This window comes from Calypte anna, chromosome 13 (genome assembly GCF_003957555.1).
Source record: "Calypte anna isolate BGI_N300 chromosome 13, bCalAnn1_v1.p, whole genome shotgun sequence".
NCBI lineage: Eukaryota > Metazoa > Chordata > Aves > Apodiformes > Trochilidae > Calypte > Calypte anna.
The window spans coordinates 16072647-16095332 of record NC_044259.1 but is presented as its reverse complement, the minus strand read 5'-3'; the positions used below and the strand labels follow the sequence as shown (position 1 = coordinate 16095332).

The following is a 22686-nucleotide window of genomic DNA, read 5'->3' as shown; positions in this document are numbered from 1 at the left end:
TGCATTTCTTGGCCAAAAGCACTCACTTTATCCAAAATGGAGGGGTGGTGGTAATGTTTTGTCCTTTCACAAGAGCTGTAGATGCATCAGGGACTCAATAAGCCATGTCCCTTTTTTCCTCTTGGTAAATAGAGAAGACAGAAATGCAAGATCAAGAAAACTGTCATAAGGAAAGAGGAACTCCAGTTTCAAGCTTGGCTTGACATTATTTTAGCTTGTTTCATAATAAGGTAATAATTGCAAAGGACTCTTTTAAGAAGCACAGATAATTCAGTGCTATTCCAAGACTTGCAATTTGCACAACTTGAATTCCTTGTAATTTAGCCACCTTTACATTTTGATGCATGATGAAACCTTTGCTTTCAAATAGATTCAAAGTACCATCTAAAACGAGATAAATTTTGCTTGTACAATCTGTAGTGCTCTTTTCTGCAAGCTGTGGTGAATTTGTCTTTCACTGGAAAAGTAAATAAGCAGCTCAGAGCTCCTGCACTTATCCTACTAGAAGGTACACAGGTATTTTTCTCCTTCTGATCTTCCTTTCCATACTTCCCTAAATAATGCTTTCTGCTTTGAGTGTACCTGCTGTATCCAAGCTCTGTCCCAGTGCTCTTTGTATTTCCTCTTCTCCATCCCAGTCTCTTCCATTTGGCTCCCAATGGCTGTAACTTGGAATATTTCTTTCCTCCTCCATCAGCTGCCAGGATGTGTTCTACTCCCCTGCTGGTATACAGTCAATATAATATTTTTTTTTTTACAAACTCGGTTCTGAATTGTGATCCTGGTTGAAACAATTGTGCTTTAAATCTCTCACTGTGCACGTGACTAAAAATTGCAGGGTTCTTAGGATGAAACTCTGGCAATCTGTGCTTGCTTCAGACTTCAAAGCTCTTTTCAGCTAACTTGTAGACTTATTTCTCTCCTTTCAAGAAGGCAGCTTTAGGCTTACATCCCTGTGCTTATCAAGACAAAACAGATTTCATACTCTCTGCTGGATAAGATGGAGTGGTTACTCAGTGCATCTATGGCTCTAGATGTGGTGCTGTTTTCCCTGGGTATTTCTGTAAGTGGTGGCTGCAACTTGTAGCATTGCCTGACAGCCAGCAAGTAAACTAACACTGCAGCACAACTTGGGAATGCTACCAATAAATGTATTTTGTAAAACTAATTAATTCAGATCTGCTTGTTGGTATTGAAATTCTCCTGGCAGTGCTAGTGCTGTGATGAAAATTCTCTGAGGAAAAAGGGAATGAATGGGAGTGAGAAGAGGCAGTGCACTGGTGAGAGGTCCTGTGTCCTGCTCTGCCAATTGCAGTTCCTTCAAGCTTCTAAATAAACCAAAAGAGCCCATAATGCAGGACTGTATTAATATATCACCTTGTCCACAGTTCCCCTCTCCACAGTAATTTCTTTTTATTCTGTCCATTGTTTTTTCCACCAACTGCTCTGCAGAGGTTTTGGAGGGTGCAAGGGGTGCTGATCCCCCCACAGAAATATTTCTACTCAAGACTCAAAAAGTCCAAGAGATGTGGAACTGGAAGCAAAGGGTAATTTGCAGCTTGATTGTATCTAAAATATAATTTTATTCAGCCTATTTAGTCACATGGAATAACTGCAAAGCTTAGCAGAAAGTAAAGCAAGATACAAGCTGCCTCAAAGCATCTTCAGAGTGTAAAGTAATTAGTGCAGACATCTTGAGCTTGCAGCCTGCAATCAAGTTGTGTGTTATGCAGCCTCCAAAATCACTCCCAATTAAAACTTGGAGCAAGCTTAAGAGATAAACCTACTAAGTGTTGCTGTTACTGAGAGCTAATGCAAAAAAAAAAAAAAAAAAGGGGTTTGATGACTGAGCATTAATTGAAGTTGGTGTTTTGCATTCAGTGATGGATCTTCTGTCTTCAGGTTTCCTTTTAAATCATTTTCTGCTGGTGGTAGGTGTTTGAACACTTAGATACTTTGTTGTTTTGAAATACTCAGGACTTGCACATAGCATGGTCGAGCTGAGGAAAATCTAGAGGAATTAAGATCTCCATGCAGATGGCCAGAAAAAGGAGATATCCCCATGAGGATTGCAGTGTCAGCTGCATTCACACACCAAGTGAGCCCCAGGCAGCATCATGGCACTGTCATTTCCAACTCTGCAGCCACTCAGGTTTCCCCTCTTTGTTACTTCCCAGCCAATGACAAGGAATTTCAGCTGTTAAAAACCCAAACATGTCCATTTTGTATGCAACTCGCCTCTTCCAGGCAATGTGTTTGCACTGGAGAAACGGAGCAAGGTTACTGGATGCGTGTGGAGTCAGGGGGTTCTCTTGGCAGAGGCAAGAAGTACAGTTTGTCTCCATCTTTATGTTCCCCAAAGCAGCCTGACAGGCACTTTGAGAGACAGGAATATTCCTGAGAACAAAATACCTGCATAAAATTGCAAACCTTTAGCTTGTGACACTGATAACTGGTACATCAGTGTCCTACCCAGCCTTACAAGTAAGTCAGTACCAAGTATTACTGCAGATAATCTAGCAACAATCAAGGATAATTATCCTCTGATACCAATTTATATCCCCAATTGGATAATTTTATGGTGGGTTTTTTTTTTTCAGTCCCTGGAAAATACAGATGTAACATTGCTGACATCTTGTCATTGAAGGTTCTGGTACATGGAATAGCCAAAAATATTGTTTCAGGATCTAGTAGAATATTGGAAGTTTGGAAGTGCCTGCTAATTAAGTGTTCAAACAAATCATAAGGCATTCAGTTTCAATCTCCATTTGTTTGGAGGCTGAATGCTCTTCAGGACAGGCTGTGTTGGGTTTTTTTTTTTACCTTTCAAGTGTGCACTGTATTTTGAATATTGCATAATGAGAAAACAGCAGTAAAGAGTAACTTCAGCATATTGGTGTCAAGAAATTCTCAAGGTAGATGTGACTGTTATCTCTTAAATTTGTCAGTCTTGAAATTCCAGGTGTATTTCAGTACTGAGGAGGCTTAACAGCTGGATATTCAGCATTTTTAAACATTTCTCTTCAGAAAGCTGTAGGTTTTTTGTGTGTCCTACATAAAAACTACTTTACATTCCGAAGATGTTATGGTGGAGGCTTTTCTGAGTAGTTTGCTTTGCAAAAATAAGGTTTGTTGTAACAGCTTCAGTGCCTTAAAGCAGTTTTAAAGAAGTATTTTGGGGAATGGGCGTGAGTTTGAGAAGTGGAGCATTCTTGGATATTCTCTGCAGTGAATAATTCTGCTCCATCCCCTGTGTCAGTAACATCAAGTGTATTCTCAGATGCATGTTTTAAGACTTTTGGAGCTCTGCACTCATGGGGGGTTTTTTCTGTATTAACAAATGATGCAGGGAGAACAGGAGAGATGAATAGAGTGAAACAACTGGTACTGAGTTTGCAGTTCTGGGCTTTTAGGTTTTGGTAGCCCAGGTCTGATCCTGTGGCCTGAATGCCCATTAGTGGTTGGTATCTGACAGAATGCCAGTGGAACTTGCATTCCTTTTTCACATGATGCAATTGCTTAAGCATTTTTAATTATGTATGGCAGTGAATCAGGAGGAAAACAAGGTTTCTTGCAAATGAGGCATCCATAAATCAAGGATAAACAAAGCTGCCTTTGGTATGTGGAAGGCATTTTTTTCCCATGACAGTGTTGGAAGCTGGGGAGTGAGTGTCTGAAAGTTAATGATGCAGATGAAATAGATGAATATTAAGTGACAGGAGTGCATATATGTAAGCTTAAAAAAAGCATAGTGTAGTTTATAGTTTTTATACACTGACTTCTTTGGGCTTCCAAACAGAGGGTGGGAAGCTAGAGAATTAGCTATAGAACAGTACTCAGTTTCAGACCCTGTTAAAATCTGTGTGATTAAATATACAAATCAAGCAAAATGTAGTTGTTGGATCATTTAAAACTGTAATGGTTCTGCCTTTAGTAGTGTGTCCTTTGGCATAGTTTTTACTCTATTGTGAGCAGAAGCTTAATTAAGATGAGTTTTATATTTGTATATATATATTTGTATTAGTCTATTGATTGAATTATTTTTCCCTCTTTCTTCTTGAAAGCACACGTGTGGGTAACATGTTTTACCTTCATACTTCTGTATTCCACCACGTGTGGCACCAGTTGGAACTTCAATGTTGATTAATAGTAAAAAACACAGAAATTGTAGCAGATGTTGTCCATTACCACCTTTGGTTATGTATTTGTTAATGGTGTTTTCTTGCCTGTTACTAATGCTGGGGGATGTTACCACTGAAGGAGGAGTCTGCCTCAGCTGAATGGTTTCAGGGCTGAGTTTCTGTTTATCCTGAACATTTCATTGTGTCATTTTACAAGACAATTAGGAATGAAAATTGTTCTTAAGTCCTGATCAAAACTGGTGAGTTGTAAAATAAACAGATGGCAGCAAACCTCTTCAGTGCTAGAGAAGCTACATATCTGTCTGTAGTCTAGAGAAAAACATGGAATAAGTCATTAAGGAAGGTAAAATCTGTGTTTCTTTGGGTGTTAATGATGAAGGAGATTAAAAATTGGTATTTTGAAAACGTGGTGGTGGTTACATCCAGGGAAAAAACACATGCCACCTCTTTTTGAAGGACTTCTGTTTTAGTATGATCAATAAACCATCCCATGATGCACACCAGGAAATAATTAAACTTGACCTATTGACGTGTAAATATGAGTAGTTGATTCTGTAGGATTAGAAGGGTGGGTTTTGTCTTTGGAACATAATCCTTTTCTGAGTGTTAGGTTGTTGTAAAGTGCTTGATGGACCAGAAATGATAATGCCAAGAGCTTGACCTTTGTGACAAGCAGTGTTCTCTTCCCTGGCATTATTGTTTATTGCCATTACTTAATTAGCAGATGTTGCAACATAAGCAGAGGGGAGCTGGAGAGTAGCTGGATTTCATGGATGTGTTTATGTAAAACAAGACAAAGAGAAAAAAAAATCCTCCCTCAGCCTCCAGTAGTTTGATAAATTGTTGTTATACAATAAAATTACTGTGCTTGAATAACCCGCAGCAGAAAATTGTAGCTTTTTCCTAACTACTGGGGATACAGCAATAGCAGTAATCTAGTGTGTGATAAACCCAATAATGATTATTTCTGTTTTACAAAGCTGCAAAACCTGAACCTTTCAGTTGCATGTAATTTCTTTGAGTTTTACTTGGGAAAAAAAAGTATCACTTGTCTTTAGTTTTCTGCTGAATAGAATAGAATTAGAACTGTAACTTTTTTTTTCTTTTACAGTATCAAAAGATAACTTAGCACTTTGTTCTGCTGAGAAAGCATAACATTGGATTTCAGAGCATCTCCAACTTAGAGCTCACATTCAGCTTCCCTGAATGATGTTTCTGTATTTTCTGAACTGAATGAACTTGGTGGTAACTGTGGGAGTAGTTGGGCCATTGCAGCCACACAAGACTGTCATGCCTGAATCACATGCCATGTGGAAAAAACCATGGAAAGGAGGCATGAAAATTTGAGCTCTGAGTTGCTCATGATGTTGATGATCTGTAGTCACTATAGATGTGTGAAAATGCCAACTTGCCCTGTGAAACTTGAGCTTCTCTTGCCTGCTATAGCACGGGGTGAGAACATGTTAGTTGTCACATATGATTCCATGGCAATCATGTAATTTAAAGATTTTTTTTTTCCTTCCAGTAGACCATTAGCAAAATCAAAACTCTTGTTAAATTGAAGGCTTTATCCTAAACCATTACACTGATGGTTTCCTTGTTGGAATAATCTGAAGCTTTGCTTGAATAACCCCATGGTTTAGTTGCTTAAGTTCCTTTCCTGAAAATGCAGGTATCCTATAAAAGTTTTTGTGTGCTATCTAATAAGCACAAATGTTTCCATGTTTTCTCCAAAGCTGGAGGTGTTTCAGGTGACAGCTGCTGTAGAGGTGACTCTGTGCAATTCAAATGTTTCATGAAGCTTCAGCTCTACTTCCCCAGTGGAACCTCAGTGAAAACAGATGGAGCTGCCCCACTTATTTTTAGGATTTGTTTCCACAACTGACCTATCCTCCTCCTCATTCACACATTGGTCTCTGCTTTGAGTTAACTGATTCTTCAGCTATTTCACCTGCTGATACATGTTAAAATGTGCTTACTGTTGACAGCCTGAGTTTGTAACACAGCAACTCCACCACTCAACTGCTAACCCAGCCATGATGCTCTTAAACAAATAGGGTTATTTTCTAATTTCTCTGTCTGGGATTGCTTTCCCTTGAGCTTGGTTGAGCAGGGGAGGTCAAGCATCTCTAACTCAAGCTACCAAGTCTGCAGTGAAGTCAAACTTACTATGTGAAGCCAGATATTTTTAATTCCAGTTTCTACTACAGTCACAAATTCACTGATTTATGAAGTTATTGGTCTGTAACACCTCACTCACCCCCAGCAATTTCTAGCTCAGCTCTTTTTTTTTATACTGGTGGTTCCAGCACCTCAGGTCTGCTTGCATGGTACCACCTCTGGTTTTGGGTGTCCTGTCACCTTCTGGAGTTGATCAGCTGAAGTACAGCAAGATGCTTTTGGTGTCTTGATGTTTGCACCACCCATCCCATTTTACTGCATTTGTGGTGTTCATTTTCATATTTCTTAAATGAACATCATGCCTTTCACATGATGGTACAAGAAGCAACATAAAGACAAAGGTCTCAAATTCAGGCTCAGTTCTAGAGAAGAGTATCTGCCCTGGGTGCTGGGAGATTGAAGGGGGAAGGGATGTGGAACTGAAGGAACTCATTAAAAAGGCTGTGTGTACAAAGAAGTACTTCTGGGGGTTTTAAATTTATGTACACTTGTTTTTACAAAGCCTGTTTAATGCTTAATTAACACTGATGTTTTCTTATCAGAACTGGAAATGCATTGTGAATGCTTTGGAGTATCTGCAAGTAATGATTTTACAAGAAAACCATTCTTTATATTTAGGCTGTACATAGCAAGCTATGATGAGAGGTACTGAGTAAATTCAATTAGGATAATGGTACTATTTGGTTAGAATTTTTCACACAATATAGGGGTTTTTTTTGGGTTTTTTTTGTCCTTTTTGAAGGGTAATGTAGCATGGTTATTTTTATTTCTTAAAAGGTAACCTAGGCTGTTCATCTCATTCTTTTTCATTTTCTTTTTTCCCATCCCACTCTAGTTTTGGCAAACAGTCTGGAGGAAAACGAGGATGCGAATGTATCATATTGGAGCCTTCAGAAATGATTGTGGTAAGAGAGTTTTTTCAAATGTATTCAAATCTATTGCTGCTTTCAGCAAATTCTTCCTGGTTTATAGCTGAAGCTTATTGTAAAGTATTCTATAAAATTGCAGCAAAATTGCCTTGATTTCAATTATACCTATAGCTGCTATCAGAACAGCAGTAGCTATGTAAATTTAATCTAGATGGATAAATGTTGATGATGATTAGGTCATTCTTTCTAAAATTATGCTTACTTGAGTTTCCAAAACCTATTGGTTGTGGTTGAGTTGAGCATTCCTGAGCCAGGCAAGGGCAGCCTCCTATCTGGAATGTTTTAGTTACATCCCCACCCCTCATTTCATTGCTTTTTATCAGCCATGCCAACAGTGCTGGGGCTGTAGGAAGGGCCCTTGTGCTCCCAGTTTTACCCAGTCTTTTTAGGGAAGAGGAGAAGGAATGTAGGAATGCTCAGCTAAGCTTGAAGGGTAAGATTTTTAGCTTAGCTGGTATTGAAGTTTTCCATGTCCAGTTTTCCTTCTGCTTCCTCAAAGTACTTACCAATGTTGTTGAGTTCATGGATGCTTACAGGTTATCAGGCCTTCCCAGGCTGATGTCCAGCAGCTGGAATATTAGGATTGGTTTTCTGTAGTGCAGCCCAGTGTTGGATCCCAGTGGTGTGGCTGGGGATGCTGCTGATGGAGATGCAACCAAAATGTTCTGAGAAGCCACGTGCCTGTTAAGCAGGCTTAGATCTCCAGCCTGCAATAGATATGGTCACATTAAAACTAATATTTGCTGATGTCTTTTCCTTACTGAGCATGTGAATATTCAGCTTCTGTGAGAAATTGGGTTCTCAAAGTAGAGGAACAGCTGTGGCTGTCAGAGATGTCCTGTGCCCAAGGTGCTGGTTGTCCTGTGTGCCATTCTTCCTGTGCAGTGTCAGTCTGGGCTTTGCCAGCATCACTGATATGCTGCAGATATTTATTCCAGCAGATGCTTTAAGCTGCACTCTGCCATGTGACAAATAAATGCAGGTAAGAGTGTGAGAAGCCTGTTTCAGTCCTCTGATGCAAAATAGTTGTGTATTCCCAGTTATTCAATCTTTTCTCCAAGCTAGAGGTTTCAGGGAGAGATTTATGCCTTGAGGGATGCCAGAGGACTGCAGGGGTGATGATAGGTGTAGCTGTGCCATGTGAATGCCCCAGGCACTCTGCTCTTTCACATTTTTACCTGTTTTCTGCTGCTGTGGAGGTTTTGGTGTGCTCTGTCCCCTGCCTGGGGTGAGCTGAGCCTTGCACCTCAACACTCCTGGTATCTTGTAGCAGAGAGTGACAAAAACTCAGTTATCTGATCACATCTAGACCTTTTGTGTCTCTCTAATCCTTCAAGCTGATGTAACAAAGAGAAGAATTTGGTCTGTTGGGAGCAATTTCACTGACAAACCAGTTGCACAACTCTGAGCTTCTGGAACTGGTGCTGCAGGCATTCCCAGACCTGGAGTGCTGCTTCCTACAAAGCCCCACGAGCTGTTAGCAGTGGGAACAGGCTGGAAAGGGCTTGGGAAGTGGGAGAGTTTCCTTACAGGGCTGGCAGGGGACTCAGAGGCTGCAGGTGCATCTGCAAGCTTACAAGAGCTGTATTTCCCCAGGGAAAATAGGTGATAACATGACATTTTAAAGCAATACCCACATCCTTGTTTGACCTCATCACCTTTTTTTTGTAGAAAGAACCCAAGCAGACACGAGCAAAAAGGTGGTTTTCCTGTCATGTCTGCTGCTGGAGAGAAAATCCATTGTTAAAACCCAAAATTCACTATTAAGAAAATCCAATCTTAGAGATATTTCATGAAGCAACTGGAGAGTTGTGTGTGTGTCTAGCTGGAGTAGCTACAACTGAGTTTTTGCCAGAGGATCACCTTGTCACAGTCTTTGGAGAAGACAGTGGTGGCCACATCAGGATTATTAATGCTGCCAGTTGTTTCTGTAGACAAATACACAACCTGGACAAGTGTCCCCTGTAATTTAAACCTCTAGTTTTAGTTAAACCCCACTGAAAATAGAGAGATACCTTTAAATCCTTTAAAGGTATTTTAAATCCTTTTTTAGAACTTCAGTGTATTTTTCTGTAGGAATTATGGAGAACTAAAGTTGGGAAGTGTTTTCTTCATTATTTTATGTTCATGTTTCACAGGTAAATGCAGCTAAAGGTAATACTAATTGTCAGTTTTCTGGGTAGGACCTGAAATAGGGTGAGAAAAACACTTTGTGGTGGCATGCAGCTGGCAAATGAGCTGCACTGACACAAGGTGCACTTGAGTTTCATTTCCCTTATTAGTCTTATTTATTTATCCTATTTCTTGAATTTTATCTCTTTTTTAAATTTGCAATAAGCTAATAAAGTTTAATACATAATGAATATTTATCTTAAAGCAACAAATTAGCTGCTTTAATGTAGTTAAAGGACACCATCATGCTCTGCTGTCCCTGCTGTCTGATCCTTATTTTTTTTCCTCTTTCTTTCTAGAATGTAAATCAGTTTTGTAGCAGGAATCCTCTGGGAACTGACCCATTTTAAAGGCCATAAAATGTGGTCAACTTAAGTTAATGAGGATAACAGATAAAGTGTGAATGGGCACTGTAGCTCATATTTTTGGAGGCTGAACAATCTATTGAATTAATAATAAGTCCATTAATCATGTAAAAAAAAAATGGCCTGGAATTGCAGTGTATCTATCTCAGTGTCCTGAAGTCTCCTTTCTGTTGGTCCTTGGTGCTTTCTTTTTCTTCTTCAGCTCTAACTCTAAGATTGCAGAAGAGCAGCATGACATTTGGAGGTGGAAAATATTTCATTGCTGGCAGGGACTGCAGAGTGAAATGGAGGAGAGTCCTGTGGTCCTCCTCTTCTCATGTGGCAGCTGGGGGTGAAGCTGGAAGCTTTCTTCTAGGGCTAATAAAACACCCATGATTAGAGACTTGCCAATTAATACTCTCCCAGACATCTTGGTACATACTGAAAATTATTAAATACGTGGTGCATTAGCTTAAGGAAGCAGCAGTTGGTCCCAGTTTGAGTTTCTACCCATGTTTGGTTGGTTTGCCTTTGTGCTAAGACATAAATAAAAATATTGTTTGCTTAATTTTCAGGATTGTGGAAGAAAAAAGTTTTATCTTTCACCAAGTGGTTGTTTTAGTTAGTTACTGAGTTTGGGACTTCTTCATAATAAAGGTCATTGGGGGAACCATTGTATTGGAGAAGCTCAGCATTTTTTTAGTTTCTTTGATCCTGTAGGACTCAAAGCAGAGGAAAAAAAAGGTAATACTATAAATAATATAATGAGCTCATGGACTATAGCACACATACAAGAGGTAAAAATTAAATCAGCATTATTTCAGTTTGAGTCAATCTGTACGAAACTCAACTTTCTTGTTTCTGGAAGTTTTTTGTGTCATTTGAGAGCAATATTGCTCCAAACTAGGAATAAATCCATATTTTATGCTAGGTGTGGGAGGATTTCTATACCCAGTGTCTTGCTACCTTTTTTGATGATACCAAATGATGGATTTCAAGGACTTTTTGTGTTGGTTTTATCTCTTTGCCCACATGCCTTGTATTTTTTTTACAGCCTTAGTCTATTGTGCTACTATCTTTGCTTATTGTCCTGTGCATTGCAGACAGGTAGTAAAATTCTAGTGAAAAGTGTGGTTGTCCCTTACTAGAGGAACTCTGATCTTCTGCTTTCTTTGTGGTGTGGTGTGACATTCACTCTTCTTTTCTGGCTATTGAATCCTTAACCTGTGTGGTCAATGTTGGTATTTATATAATTTTTTTTAAAAAAAGCCCTTGCTGCTTGCACCTTCCTCAGACCTCAGATAGACTTAGCTCTTTGAAAAAAGCCATGTGGGAAGTAGGTGTGTTACCACTTTTGTGATGGTTTAGATATTTCAGTTACTTCCTTGTTCATTTCTGTTACTTTCTGGTTTTTGTTCCTTCTTAACTTTTGAATTTTGAATTTCAGGTCGTTTACCCAAGTGAGTGAAGTGAGGGCAATGTAAGACACTGAGGTGGTTCTTTGATTCCAGGGCTAAAGTCTTACATTTAGGGTTTTCAAGTGAAATTTGGAAAAAAAAAAGAAATTAGGAGGGAGGAGGAAGGAGGAGGGAATCATTGAGGACAGTAGAAACTCCTGTAGGGTAAAAGAACTGTAGAGGAGCTGCAGCCTCTTTGCATGCTTGTCTGTTCTGCTTCCTGCTGGGAAATACTTTTCCAAAACATTAAAAGGAAATGGGAAAGGATGGGACTGCTTTTTATAGAAAAAGGAATTGTAACTAGTCAGAAAGGTTTCATGTTGACTTCACAAACAGTAAGTTTACCTTAGTGTTTAATCATAAATAATATTTAATGTCAAGATACGAATCAAGTTCCAGTTACTTCTTTGCAATATGTTGAAAGCAACTGTAAGTCAGTATGAAGCAGCTGTTTATAAAAAACTAGAATATTTAAAGTTGTTTAGGTGTGATGATATTGGATAATAAGTTGTTTTTAAAAAAATCACATACAGGAAACAACTTGGTGCCTTTAGCAACTTGTAAATACTCAAAGAAACTTCTGTGAGTGGAGGAGACGCTGGAAATGAGCATTGTCTGTAACTTGAGTTGTAGGATACGTGTGGGTGCAAAAGTGTTTCTGCTGGGGAGTGACATTGTTTAGAGGATATGTGCACTTTGTTTTTTTTTTTTTTTTTAAAAAAAAACTGTTTCCTGGAAGGAAACTGTGGCCTCTGGCTCATTGTAATAAAACGTAATTCTGAGCCATGCAGCAGAGGTTCTGTGAAACATCCCCAGTCCTTTGCTCCGACTGCTCTCACCTTATGCTTGGCCCTTCCTCATGAGCTTCCTACGGCTCCATCGGCTCTCGGGGCTATGGAAGAACTGGATGTTTAACCAGGAGCCTGACCGTGTGTTTCAGGTGGAGAACTCCAAAGAGAATGAGGAAAACATCTTGCAAAGAGAAGTCCCCCTTCGGCAGTCCCGACGGAGGTTTCGGAAGATCAACCAGCGGGGCGAGCGTCAGACCATCACGGACAACGTGGATGCCAGCAGTTACCTCTCGGTGAGTCTCCTCTCTCTCAGCAGCTCTCCTTGGCATCCTGCTGCTCCTGCAGCTGCCTGCCCTTTGGTTTTGTTGAGGAAAACTGGTGAGATGAAGGTGTCTGTGCTTGTCACTTTAAAAAACTCTTTATTTCTCCTTGTGGAGCAGCGGAGTGCGTTGGAGTGAAGGTGGAAGTGAAGATGAAGCCACTGGTTAGGGAAGAGATTTTGGTTTAAGGGTTTTCACTTATAAGATGATAAATGAATCTTAACATGTTGGCTAGACAGAGAAGGGGTCATTCTTGGGTTTTTTTGTTGGTTTTACTTGGATCTCTTTAGGTAAAATGTAGGAATTGGTGGTTTTCTTTTTTCCTTAATAAATTTGAGCTACAGTTTTTAATTGGGTCAATCAGGAGTGCAGTAGGATAGGGTATTCACACTATTAGGTTATGTTTACTCACTTAAAAATGATTTAGTGGTAACTCAAGCATCAAAAAGTGTAACAGCAACTCATTTACTTGTCTTAAATAACATCACAGACAATACCATCTCTGCTGTGTGATGACACGTACACATGTAGGCCACAATGCTTCTATGAAAGTTTATCTTTACCATTATTTTCCACATACCAAACTTCCTGATTGGTAGCAGGTTATACTTGTGATCTAGACAAATTATTTCGTTGGAAAGAATTGTTTTGGATACTTCCATTTGCTTTGGGAATCAAAGGTTAAATGTTAAAGTACAGTTGTAACATTAAAGTATACAAACCTTGAGTACTCTTCATGTGCAGAAAAGAAACTCCGTTTCTCCCCTTTCATGTCTCTGAAAGGTACAAAGTCTCTCTTAGTTGATGTGTTTCAAAACATCTGATGTGTGCAGATAGTTAAAAAATCAGAAGAATTGCTCTTTTTCAGAATAAACTGCTTGGTTTTTTGCATGTTGGTAGCTGTTGGATCACAGGTGGTGGTTTTAGACCCTCCACAGCATTAGTAAAGGTTACTTTGGCATTTGTCATGTAAGCAGAAGAGCTCTTGCTGCTGTGACAGGAAGAGAAGATGCTTCTTGAAGTTTTATGTCCTCTGCCATCTCGTTTCAAGAACTGTCACGTGTTGAATTTTTGTCAGAAGTGATCTGAATTAGTTACTGACAAAAGGAGATGTTGGAGCCTCATGCCCTGAATAGTTACTAGGAATTAAATTCCAATTTGTGTATGACAAAATCTGTCTTTTTGGTGTTTCTGTGACATTAAATGAGCACATGGAAAACAATTCTCAGGTTTGAGTGCTTAGAGGAGGGAAATCTCAGGAGCAGGTGATGCTGATGCTACCTGTGCAGCTTGTTTGGAGAGGTCTCTGAAAAACCAAATCATGTCTTCCTGAATAATTCCAGGGATTATCATTTATTGGTGCAAGGAGTTGGTGTGATACATTCTCAGGGTTGTGATTGACAAATTCTGTCCTTGTGAGGCTTTTTATTTGTGTTTTATTTCTTTATCTTGCCATGTGTGTCCGTGCATATAGTTTCAAACTGAAATTCTGTTGACTTCCTCTGATTTTTGAATGCATATATTTTGGTCTGCATTTGATGGGGAATGACCTAAACTTGATAAATCAACAGCATACTCATAAACCTGCTTCTGTGTCACTTAGGAATATCTAAAAAGAGTCCTTTTAGCACTGCTTAGGTGTTTCCTGGATGAGTGTGTGCCAAGTGGTGAGGAGTAAACAGCCACCTCTGATAGAAAATCTGCAAGCTGTTGGGTTTTCAGCAGTTTGAACTGAAATACCAACCCTTGCTTGCTGGAATGTGAGCTCCTCATTGGAAGGTGTCACACTCACAGGACTTGGTGTAGTGAAAACTAATTTGTAACTCAAGAGATGACTAAGAAATCAAGACATGATAACCAGCTGCCTGCTTGACAAGTAAATAAAACTTGAGTGCCTGTATTTTTATATATTCCACTACAATCTCGTGAAATAAGGGTTATTTTTTTTTTTTTCTGAGGTATGGTTTGGCCTGTGCTTAGGTTTAATTTGTACTTACATGAGTCTGCTCATAAGTGGCTGTGGGTTCCCAGTGGTCTTGAAAAACAAGCTCCATAATGTGACCCTTCACGTCAGACCATGTGAGAATGGGCAGGCTATGGAGGAAGGTTTCTGAATGAAACTTTTATTTGACAAAGAACTTGCAATAATGTTTTCTGTCCAAGTGGGAAAACTGTTTACAAACTCAACAGGCAGCTTTCCTCTCTGGCATAATGCTAATGAACAAATGCAGGGTTGTATTTCACTCCCCAGCCTGTTACTAAATGCTCTCTGACAGATGCTGAATGGAGCCTGATGGACCTTTTGTGAGCTCTGCTTGCTCAGGGAGGGCTTGGGGCTTTCCAGCCACTCTGCCACGACCTCAGTTGGGCTCTCCTGGTCTCAAAGTACTCCACAAGACACTGTTTAAGTGCCTGATCTCTCAGACAGAGTTTTCTACTTTCCACAGAAAATGTAGATCCTATAGGAGTTGAAATTCAGTGTTGCTTCATCCCAGCTCAGAATTTTTCTTTTCATTAAATAGATGTGTTTCTGTTTGCTTTTAAGCTACCCAATCTCCATTTACTTCTTAAATGTAAATCTCTGTACATTAAATATACTGTGACTAGTGTTTATAATCAAGGTTAAACTTTGTTTTTATTAAACATTACCCATTAGGTTGTGATGTGAGCTTACATCCAGTTTCTCTCTGGGAACTCCCTGCTTGTTATTGCTGGAACTTACTCTGTAGAAATCCTTGTGACTGGCTGGGAAATGGTTTGCAGATAGTTTAAGCAATATTTAAAATGATTTTTATGAACTTTGAAGCTCTTAATTTCTCTTATGCCTCATATTTAAGTAAAAGAGCCCTAGCACTTAAATTAACTTAATACCTTCTGAACAGTTGACATTATTCAGCTGGGATCTTCAGTATTTTTCTCTTTTTCCCCCTTGGATGATCTTATGTTAAAAATGGATCATCTGGTTGGTTTCTGATGAAGGAGTTACCATTGGACTCCTCTGCTACATTTTTGTGGTTCATAGAACAATATTGTTTCACAAGAACACTGGTCTCCTGCAGAACAAGGATTGAAAGTTGGGTTTTTTTTTTTGTTTTTCTTTCAGTGAAATCCTGTGAACATATGCTGACAGTGTTCTTTCTTCCCACTCAAACTGAACAGGTTTATATTTTTGTCTTCAAAGTGCATAGTGATGTGAATTTGTTCTTGCAATACATACACAAGAAAATGTGTTAGACCAGGGGGGTGAAGAGTCTGAGCTCTTGCAGGGGTGCTCAGCAGCTGTGTCAGGGTTCTGCTGGCACTGGGATTTTCTCTTCTCCAGCACAGCTACCCAGCAAGGTCCTGAGGGTAAATGTTGTTTGGCAAAGCATTTCTCAAGTGTTTTTTTCAGCATGAGTAACACTGCTGCCCTGGTTGGAGGAGGTGGCTCTGTCCTGGTGTTTCACATGCAAGGCAAATGCCATGCTGGAAGCCTGAGCACATGTGGCTGGCTCTCTACCTGGGGCAGGCAGCATCCCCTTTACTGCAGGGCATCTCTTTATCCCTGGGCATTTCTGGCTTCTGCTAACTTTAATTTTTGTCACTTTTGTCTCTGCACCTTCATGTCATCCCCAGAGTGACATCCCAACCCAGAGTTTCATCCCTTGGAGAAAGCTTTTACTCCAGCTAAAGGAATTAAAAGGAAATATGCTGTTGGTAGTGGTTGTACCTGCTTCAAACCTGATTTGTTAGTAAGATTGTGTATCTTTAGGAGATAAGCACAGGGTGCATACTACTGCTTGTAATGCAGATAAGAATCCAGGCAGGAACCAGGGGTGTGCAGCAGAATGTTATCACAACCAAGATAACCACAGAGTTATTTCTAGTTCTGTGTCTAGTTCTCAACTCAAGAAGTAATGCAGTTGGATTTCTTCATTACAAAAGGAAAAAGTAGTTGTGATTGCATTCAGCCATGTCCCAAACTTTTGTGACTGGTTTTTAAATAAAAACAATACATGCATAGAGTCATGGAGTGGTTTGGGTTTTAAGGGACCTTAAAGATCATTAAATCCAACCCCCTGCATGGGCAGGGACACCTCTCACCAGCCCATGTTGCTCCAACCCCATCCAACCTGGCCTGAGACACTTCCAGGGATGGGGAAGCCACAACTTCCTAGTTCAATGAAGTGAACATGAATTTTTGTCATTGTTAGTTCATCAGGGAACAGATTAGAGAAATCTGCACCAAACTTTAAGTAGTAATCCCCTTTCTCAGAGATGCAAATTTACCTTTTTTTTTAAAAAAAAAAAAAAAGCAAACCAAACACCTCTTCTGAAAGGATGATGAGGTTTAGAAGATTATTATAATATTAACTTTAATGTACAGTATCTTAATACTTGCATCATGTAAAAACGTTCCTGAAGCCTTGTAGAGGCATTTATCTTCAGAGCAGTTTGTCAGTGAAGATTGCTTGAGTGGCAACTTTCTTGTTCTTTGATCATTACTTAATGTAATCCTGTCAGAGGCTGGAGTTAGCACAGGGTATCTCACAATTGTGGGAAGTTAAGTCGCATTTCAATATCCTGAATCAAACCCATTAGGTTCTTTACCACCACTAATCCTTTCCCTTTTGAATGCTACAAAACCCTGTGGGTCTTCTATAATCTATTTTTAACTGCCAGGTAAATTTGCTGAAATGGTACCTTTTATTGATCTGAAAGAGCTACGAGTGACTTGCAGCTTGCCTTCAGCTGCCTTGTCTTAAGTTTGGACACAGCATCCCTTGGCATCTGTTTATTTGGAATATCAGGTAATGGTAATGAGGCAGTGGCTGATCTCTGAAGGGCTAAAATTGTTCTCTGCTGCTCGTTACAGCTCACTGCTTTTTAGTGTGCTGATGTCCATGCTTCCTATTTTTGACACTTAACAAATGCTTGACAGAATTTTGGCTTTATTAACCGATGAATCAGAAGAAAATTTGGGTCTTGCTGGAATCCACAAGTCTTGCTGTGTGCTTGGTACAGAAATTAATGTCCCTGGTAGCTTTCAGGAGGTGTTGTGCAATGCAGAGAGATAATGCAAGTCCCTTCTTCCTGACACTTTGTCCAGCAGGAGGATTTTCTCTGTTCTCATCTCCATCTTCAACTTTATGTGGGCCAGGTTGGATCCCACCTCACAGGTCAGATCTGCTCCAGAGCCAGCAGTGTGTGGGGAACCCTCCCTTAGCCAGGACCTCTGCAGAAGGTTCAGCTCTGTTAAACTGCCATATTGAGTGGTTTTTTTCCTTTTTTGATCAAAGCAGCTGCATCTGCAGCACGTGGACTTCCTGAGCCAAACCTGTGGGTTTGCTGTGGCTGCACCCAGAGGGAAGAGGAGAGGAGGGGAATGCTCCTGGCTGAGCCCCTGGCTTTTTGGAAATGGAAATTGCTCTCTGTCCAGCTGGGCTTTGGGGCTGGAGAAAGAGGTTGGGAGTGACATAACAGTGAAGTGGCTCTGTTAACAAATGATTTCAGAGGTGTTTGCATGGCTTGTCTGCAACCCAGGCTCAGCATCTCAAGCTCACCCTTGTCTGTCCCCCTGGGACACTTCCCTTTGCCTTTGTAAGCAAGGGGAAAATTGCCAAACACACATTTGCTCCTATTTTCTTTTACATATTGATTCTGTCTGCTGCTTTTTTGGTTTTTTTTTTTCTGCTAGCCATGGTATTGTCAAAGACTGGGTGAAAGTCTGCTGCTGGTTACAATGGGCATTAGCAAACCAACTCCCCCCAAAGTGTTCTGGGCATTAAAAAGCTTCCTAGAAATTTCCATAGACCACTGGTGCTTCCAAGACCAAGTAATGAGAGTCTGCAGTTTCCAAAGAGTAATGACTTGGATAGGCTGTGCACAAAATTTGGAAATACTGCCTGAAAGTCCTACCCTTCTGTGAAAATCTGTGTTTTTCCAGTTAAAATGTCATTTTTGGAAAAACTAAAAACACACACAGCATTTAAACCCCAATTCATCCATAACGAAAGTGGCTGTAGCTATTAAAAACTTATATCCAGGAGGTTTCCTGAAGGTTTTGCAGACTGGAGAAGCAGGTTATAGATAAAATATGGATTACAGAAATCACCTTGGTTTGGAGGTGACGTGCAGCTGTTTAACTGCATTTCAGAGTGACTCACAAATGAAACCACATTGACCTGAAACTGGGGAGGGTTTATTTTAAGGCAGCACCTGTATTTGCTCAGGTCTGGCTGCTGGCTGTAGTGTGCAGCCCCTCTTGTTGCCCTTGGGAGAGCACATGTGGGGATGTGGCATCATTCTGCTCTGTGATGGACAGGCATCTTCCTGCTCTGGAACAGGATACTGAGCTGCTGCTGCTGGGGAAAGCTACCCTGAGAGGTTGTGATCTTTCTTCAAAGCTTCATCTTTTGCCATTTATACAGCTGAAAAAGCAGCTAATTTTTGCCACGTGATCACACGTATTCTGCCAACTGTTTTAAAGAAGTTTTCTTTCCTTCTCTTTTTTCCCTACAAGTGCTTACACTGTAATTTCCAGCTCCTTCTATTCTTCTCCAGCCTCAAAGACTTCTCTTTAAACCTTTCTCGAGTAAGATGAGCACTTAATTGTACAGCTGCTCCCTCCCCAGGCCTTGCTGGAAGCTGGGGTGATGATGGGCCCCATGACCCCAGTATTGTCCCTGTTCCAGCAGGTTTGTGTCACCCTCCCCTTGCTCAGCAGACACCAGAATTGTGCCTGGCTGTCTTTGATAATTCAAGAAAAATGTGTGGCTATTTTTACACTTGTTTCCTACTTGCAGGCCAAGCACATCAGTGTTTTTACAACTGAGCACTTTCACCAGGAAGCCTGGAACTGTGTGGCAATGGATCCTGAGCACAGTCTGCAGGAAACCTCCCCACTCTGTTAACTGGGACTGAACCAGAGAGTTGCTCAAACTTTGACCTGAGCCAGTGGTGTGGGAGGATGTTCTGCTCTGCCTGTTGTTTCTCCATGTTTCTTTCAGCTTGTAGCAGAGGAGCCTTTCAAAAAAATCTGGATATTTTGCAGATTGCACAAGAAGCAGAATTCAGATCATGATTAATGTGCTCTCCACACAACAATCAGTTATCTGGTTCTCCCTCCTCCTTTCACTGCAGACAAATGTAAGCCACGGTAGAAATCAACTCAGTTCCTTGGAAAATGCCTGTGAAAATATTTTATGTAGCATATTCAGAGAGTTAATCTCTGTTTGGATGGGCCCTAAGGGGTTGGGTGGCAGTTTCAAAGTCATTAATTTTTTATAAGCAGCCTCTTCTGCAAACTAGATTGAGAATGATGTGGAAGGGTTGCACCCACTGCTCACAGATGCATCACATCACTCAGGTCGTTCATGGTCTGCACCCAAGAAAGATGTTGCAGCCTTTTTGGGGACTTGGAAACCTTGTTTTGTATGAATTGGCAGTTCTGTTTAGATCCACCTTTTAAATGCTCTTGTGAAATGATCTATTGAGTAGCTTCCTGTAGAAAACCAACAGGGCAGTAGCCAGCAAGCTGGCCGCCTGTATGCAGGGAGATGGTAGCATGTGAGGAGCTGTTTTTTATTTCCTATCTTCCATCTGGGCTGTTTGTGTTCAATATGCTGTGCTCAAGTGGAGCTGCCTGCTTGTTGTTCTCATGTGTAGCCAGCTCAGCCTTTCCCTCAGCTTTAGGTTTGTGATGCCTTAGGGAGAAGCAATGGATTTTGGATCCATTTTGGATTTTTTGGACATCATTTTGGATTTTAGTTTGAGTTGTAAGTTTGAATCAATGGGTTACCACTGAAGACTTCTTTAAAGGACTGTGGTGGTGATGTCCTCAGCATTGTATTCAAGTTAAAATGGTTTTGTAATTTGGAACAGAGAAATTTGCATCAACCCAGTTATTTTTTTTCAGGAGCCTTCTTGACCAAGGGAGGGGCTGAGAATATCCTGAGCAATTTTCAGCAAAAATCACTCTCAGAAAATGTCAGTGCATAACACGAGCATTTGGATGCCCTGTTTTCCTTGAAAAACTTGGCATGAAAACTGTGGTCTGTATGAGAGAGTAGCTAGAAGAATCTCTTTGGTTTTGGCACAAAACTGATTGCTATCTAATGACATTTAACAGCATTTGTAATTTTACATTTGATAGGTGGAAACTTTCTTAATGGGGGTGTATTTGACAGATGAAATACTTGAAATAGTGGATTAAATGGAAGGCTCAGGCTAAATGGGGCCATTGTGGTAGCTTAATTCCTTGTTGAGACTTCCTCTTTGCAAGTCAGAGTTGCTTTCTGTCACCGAATATTAAAGTTTTTTTTGTTCTGATGTGATTAATTTTTAGTTTGAGGTAATGTAGCCACAGTGCTTATATTGTCTTTATGCTTTTGGTTTTTGTTTCTTTTAACCTTTGCTTAACAGTTGTGGTTTGTCAGCTCGGGGTGTAGGAATGGCACCTGGCCCACTGCTCAGATGGGGTGAGAATCACTGAGCTTTTGCTGCTCTCAGCAAACAGAGGGGACCCCAAAGGATGCTGAGGAAAAATATCCAACGTGCTTGGCTTTTTTTTCATTTTTAAAGGCAATTAGGGCTGATCATACCAGAATACCAGGAAGCTTGGAAATGCTTCAGCCTGCTGAGGGAACCCTGCAGAGCTGCTGAGGGTCTGTGCTTCTCCAGCAAGGCACATTTTGAGATCCATTCATTGTGCTGTTGTCGTTCTCCTGATAAACCCCTCAGGAGCACTTTTACCAGTGCCTTACCCACCTCTTTCTCCTCTGTTGATGCTTTTTCTAAGCTCAGGTCATGCTACACCTTGGCTGGTCCCAGCCTGGATCCAGGGACAGCTGAGATTCCTGTCCATGAGCTCCTCGCATAGCAGAGCAGCTTGGGACCCCCCAGCCATGGGTCCTTATTGGGGAAAAGAGTGTTTGAGGTCTTAAGTCTGAGATGAAACTCGTGTCACATGTGCTCTTCAAGCTGGTCACTAGTGCTGGCAAGCTGGCCAAATGAAAATTGAGTGTTCAGCATCACCTTTTGTTTAGAGAGAGATTTTAAAATTTGGTAGGAGGAGTTGGATCCCTCTCCAGTTCCTGCTCTCAGGCTTTCAGTTTGGTGTTAATCCTCAAGAAAACTGACAGAACTATAGGAAGTGGCATTTTAGTGATTTTTAACCTCATCTGTGGAGTTGCTTTTCTCAAGGTCGTTTAACCAGAGGTCTTGTTTTTGTGAGAAATGTGCAGGAACCTCGTGTTCTGAATCATCTTCATCTGCCCGTTTTGACTTGAGGTGCAAAATAGGGTTTTTGTATCTAAGGGAAGATACAAAATCTATGGCTTTCATATTGACTTTTCTGGTGATTGAAATGAGTATCTATATTGGGGGGTGTTGCAGTTTTTCAACGTGAAACTCCAACTGGCAGGTGGGAGCTGAAAATTACAGCCAGGTCCATGTTGGGTTTAGGCTGTGCTTTCAGTTTTGAGACGAGGTCAAGGTGACATTGGAATGAGCAAAATTCTCAATATGCTTGGGAAATTTTGCTGTGGGGTATTGGAGAATTTGTAATTTCAGTATCTCTGGGGGGATTCAGTCTCACAAACCTACTCACAAACCCCTCTTCTGGGGTTGGTATCCACTCCTCCTCCTCACCAGAGACTTTTGGGTCGTGTACCTTCCCAAACCTCCCCACCCCTTGCCGAAATGAGACGTCAGGAAGGAAGGGAGGAGCGTGGTATGAATCATCTCAGTGCAAACTGTACAAGTTTTTGGTTGAGCCCATAGCAGAGGGGGTTTCCCCCTTCCCCCCCTTCGTGCTGGCGTGGTCCCTGTTTGCAATGCTGATCATGCTGCTGCCCAGCCCTGCAGAGAGTGTGCACAGACAGAGAGAGAGCTGCAGGAGAAGGGCTGTAATTTATAAACACATTTAAGCAAGTATGATAAACCATAGAAATGTGAATCACTGCAAACAGGAGATGACCTTTCCCTGCTTAACACAACGTCTGGAATAAGATGGTTTGGGGTAGTGCGACAGCAATGGGGAAGATTGAGTCCGTGGTGCCTTTTTTATTGTTCCTTCTCTATTGCTGGTGCTATATTTAGCAGCTTACATCACTTCAGGGATGATGACAGTCTCTGCCCTCCCTCTCCCCCCTCCCTTTTCTCCTTCCCTTAGGATGGATTGTGTTTTCATACTGCTTACGAGCCCTACAGATCTTGCTGTAGGATTTTTCTACAGCCTGTTAGGAAGCGCTGCCGTGGAAAGCTGTGTACACCAGGATTGCAGCCAGCAATGTCACCCTGAAGGGGAACAGGAGCTGCTTTCCCTGCCTCCCCTCCCTAAAAGGGTCAGAAACAAGGTGGAGAGTTGCA

General features: G+C 40.8%; 1 protein-coding gene across 5 annotated transcripts in view; it reads left to right on the top strand.

Moving 5' to 3' along the window:
* RAPGEF6 (Rap guanine nucleotide exchange factor 6) overlaps nt 1–22686 on the top strand; it is a 111399-nt gene that overhangs the window by 26329 nt on the left and 62384 nt on the right. For all 5 annotated transcript variants that reach the window (XM_030459351.1, XM_030459349.1, XM_030459350.1 and 2 more), the window contains exons 5-6: nt 7159–7228; nt 12166–12309. In XM_030459351.1, coding sequence (XP_030315211.1) covers nt 7159–7228; nt 12166–12309 — 214 coding nt within the window. The remainder of the gene's footprint in view (nt 1–7158; nt 7229–12165; nt 12310–22686) is intronic.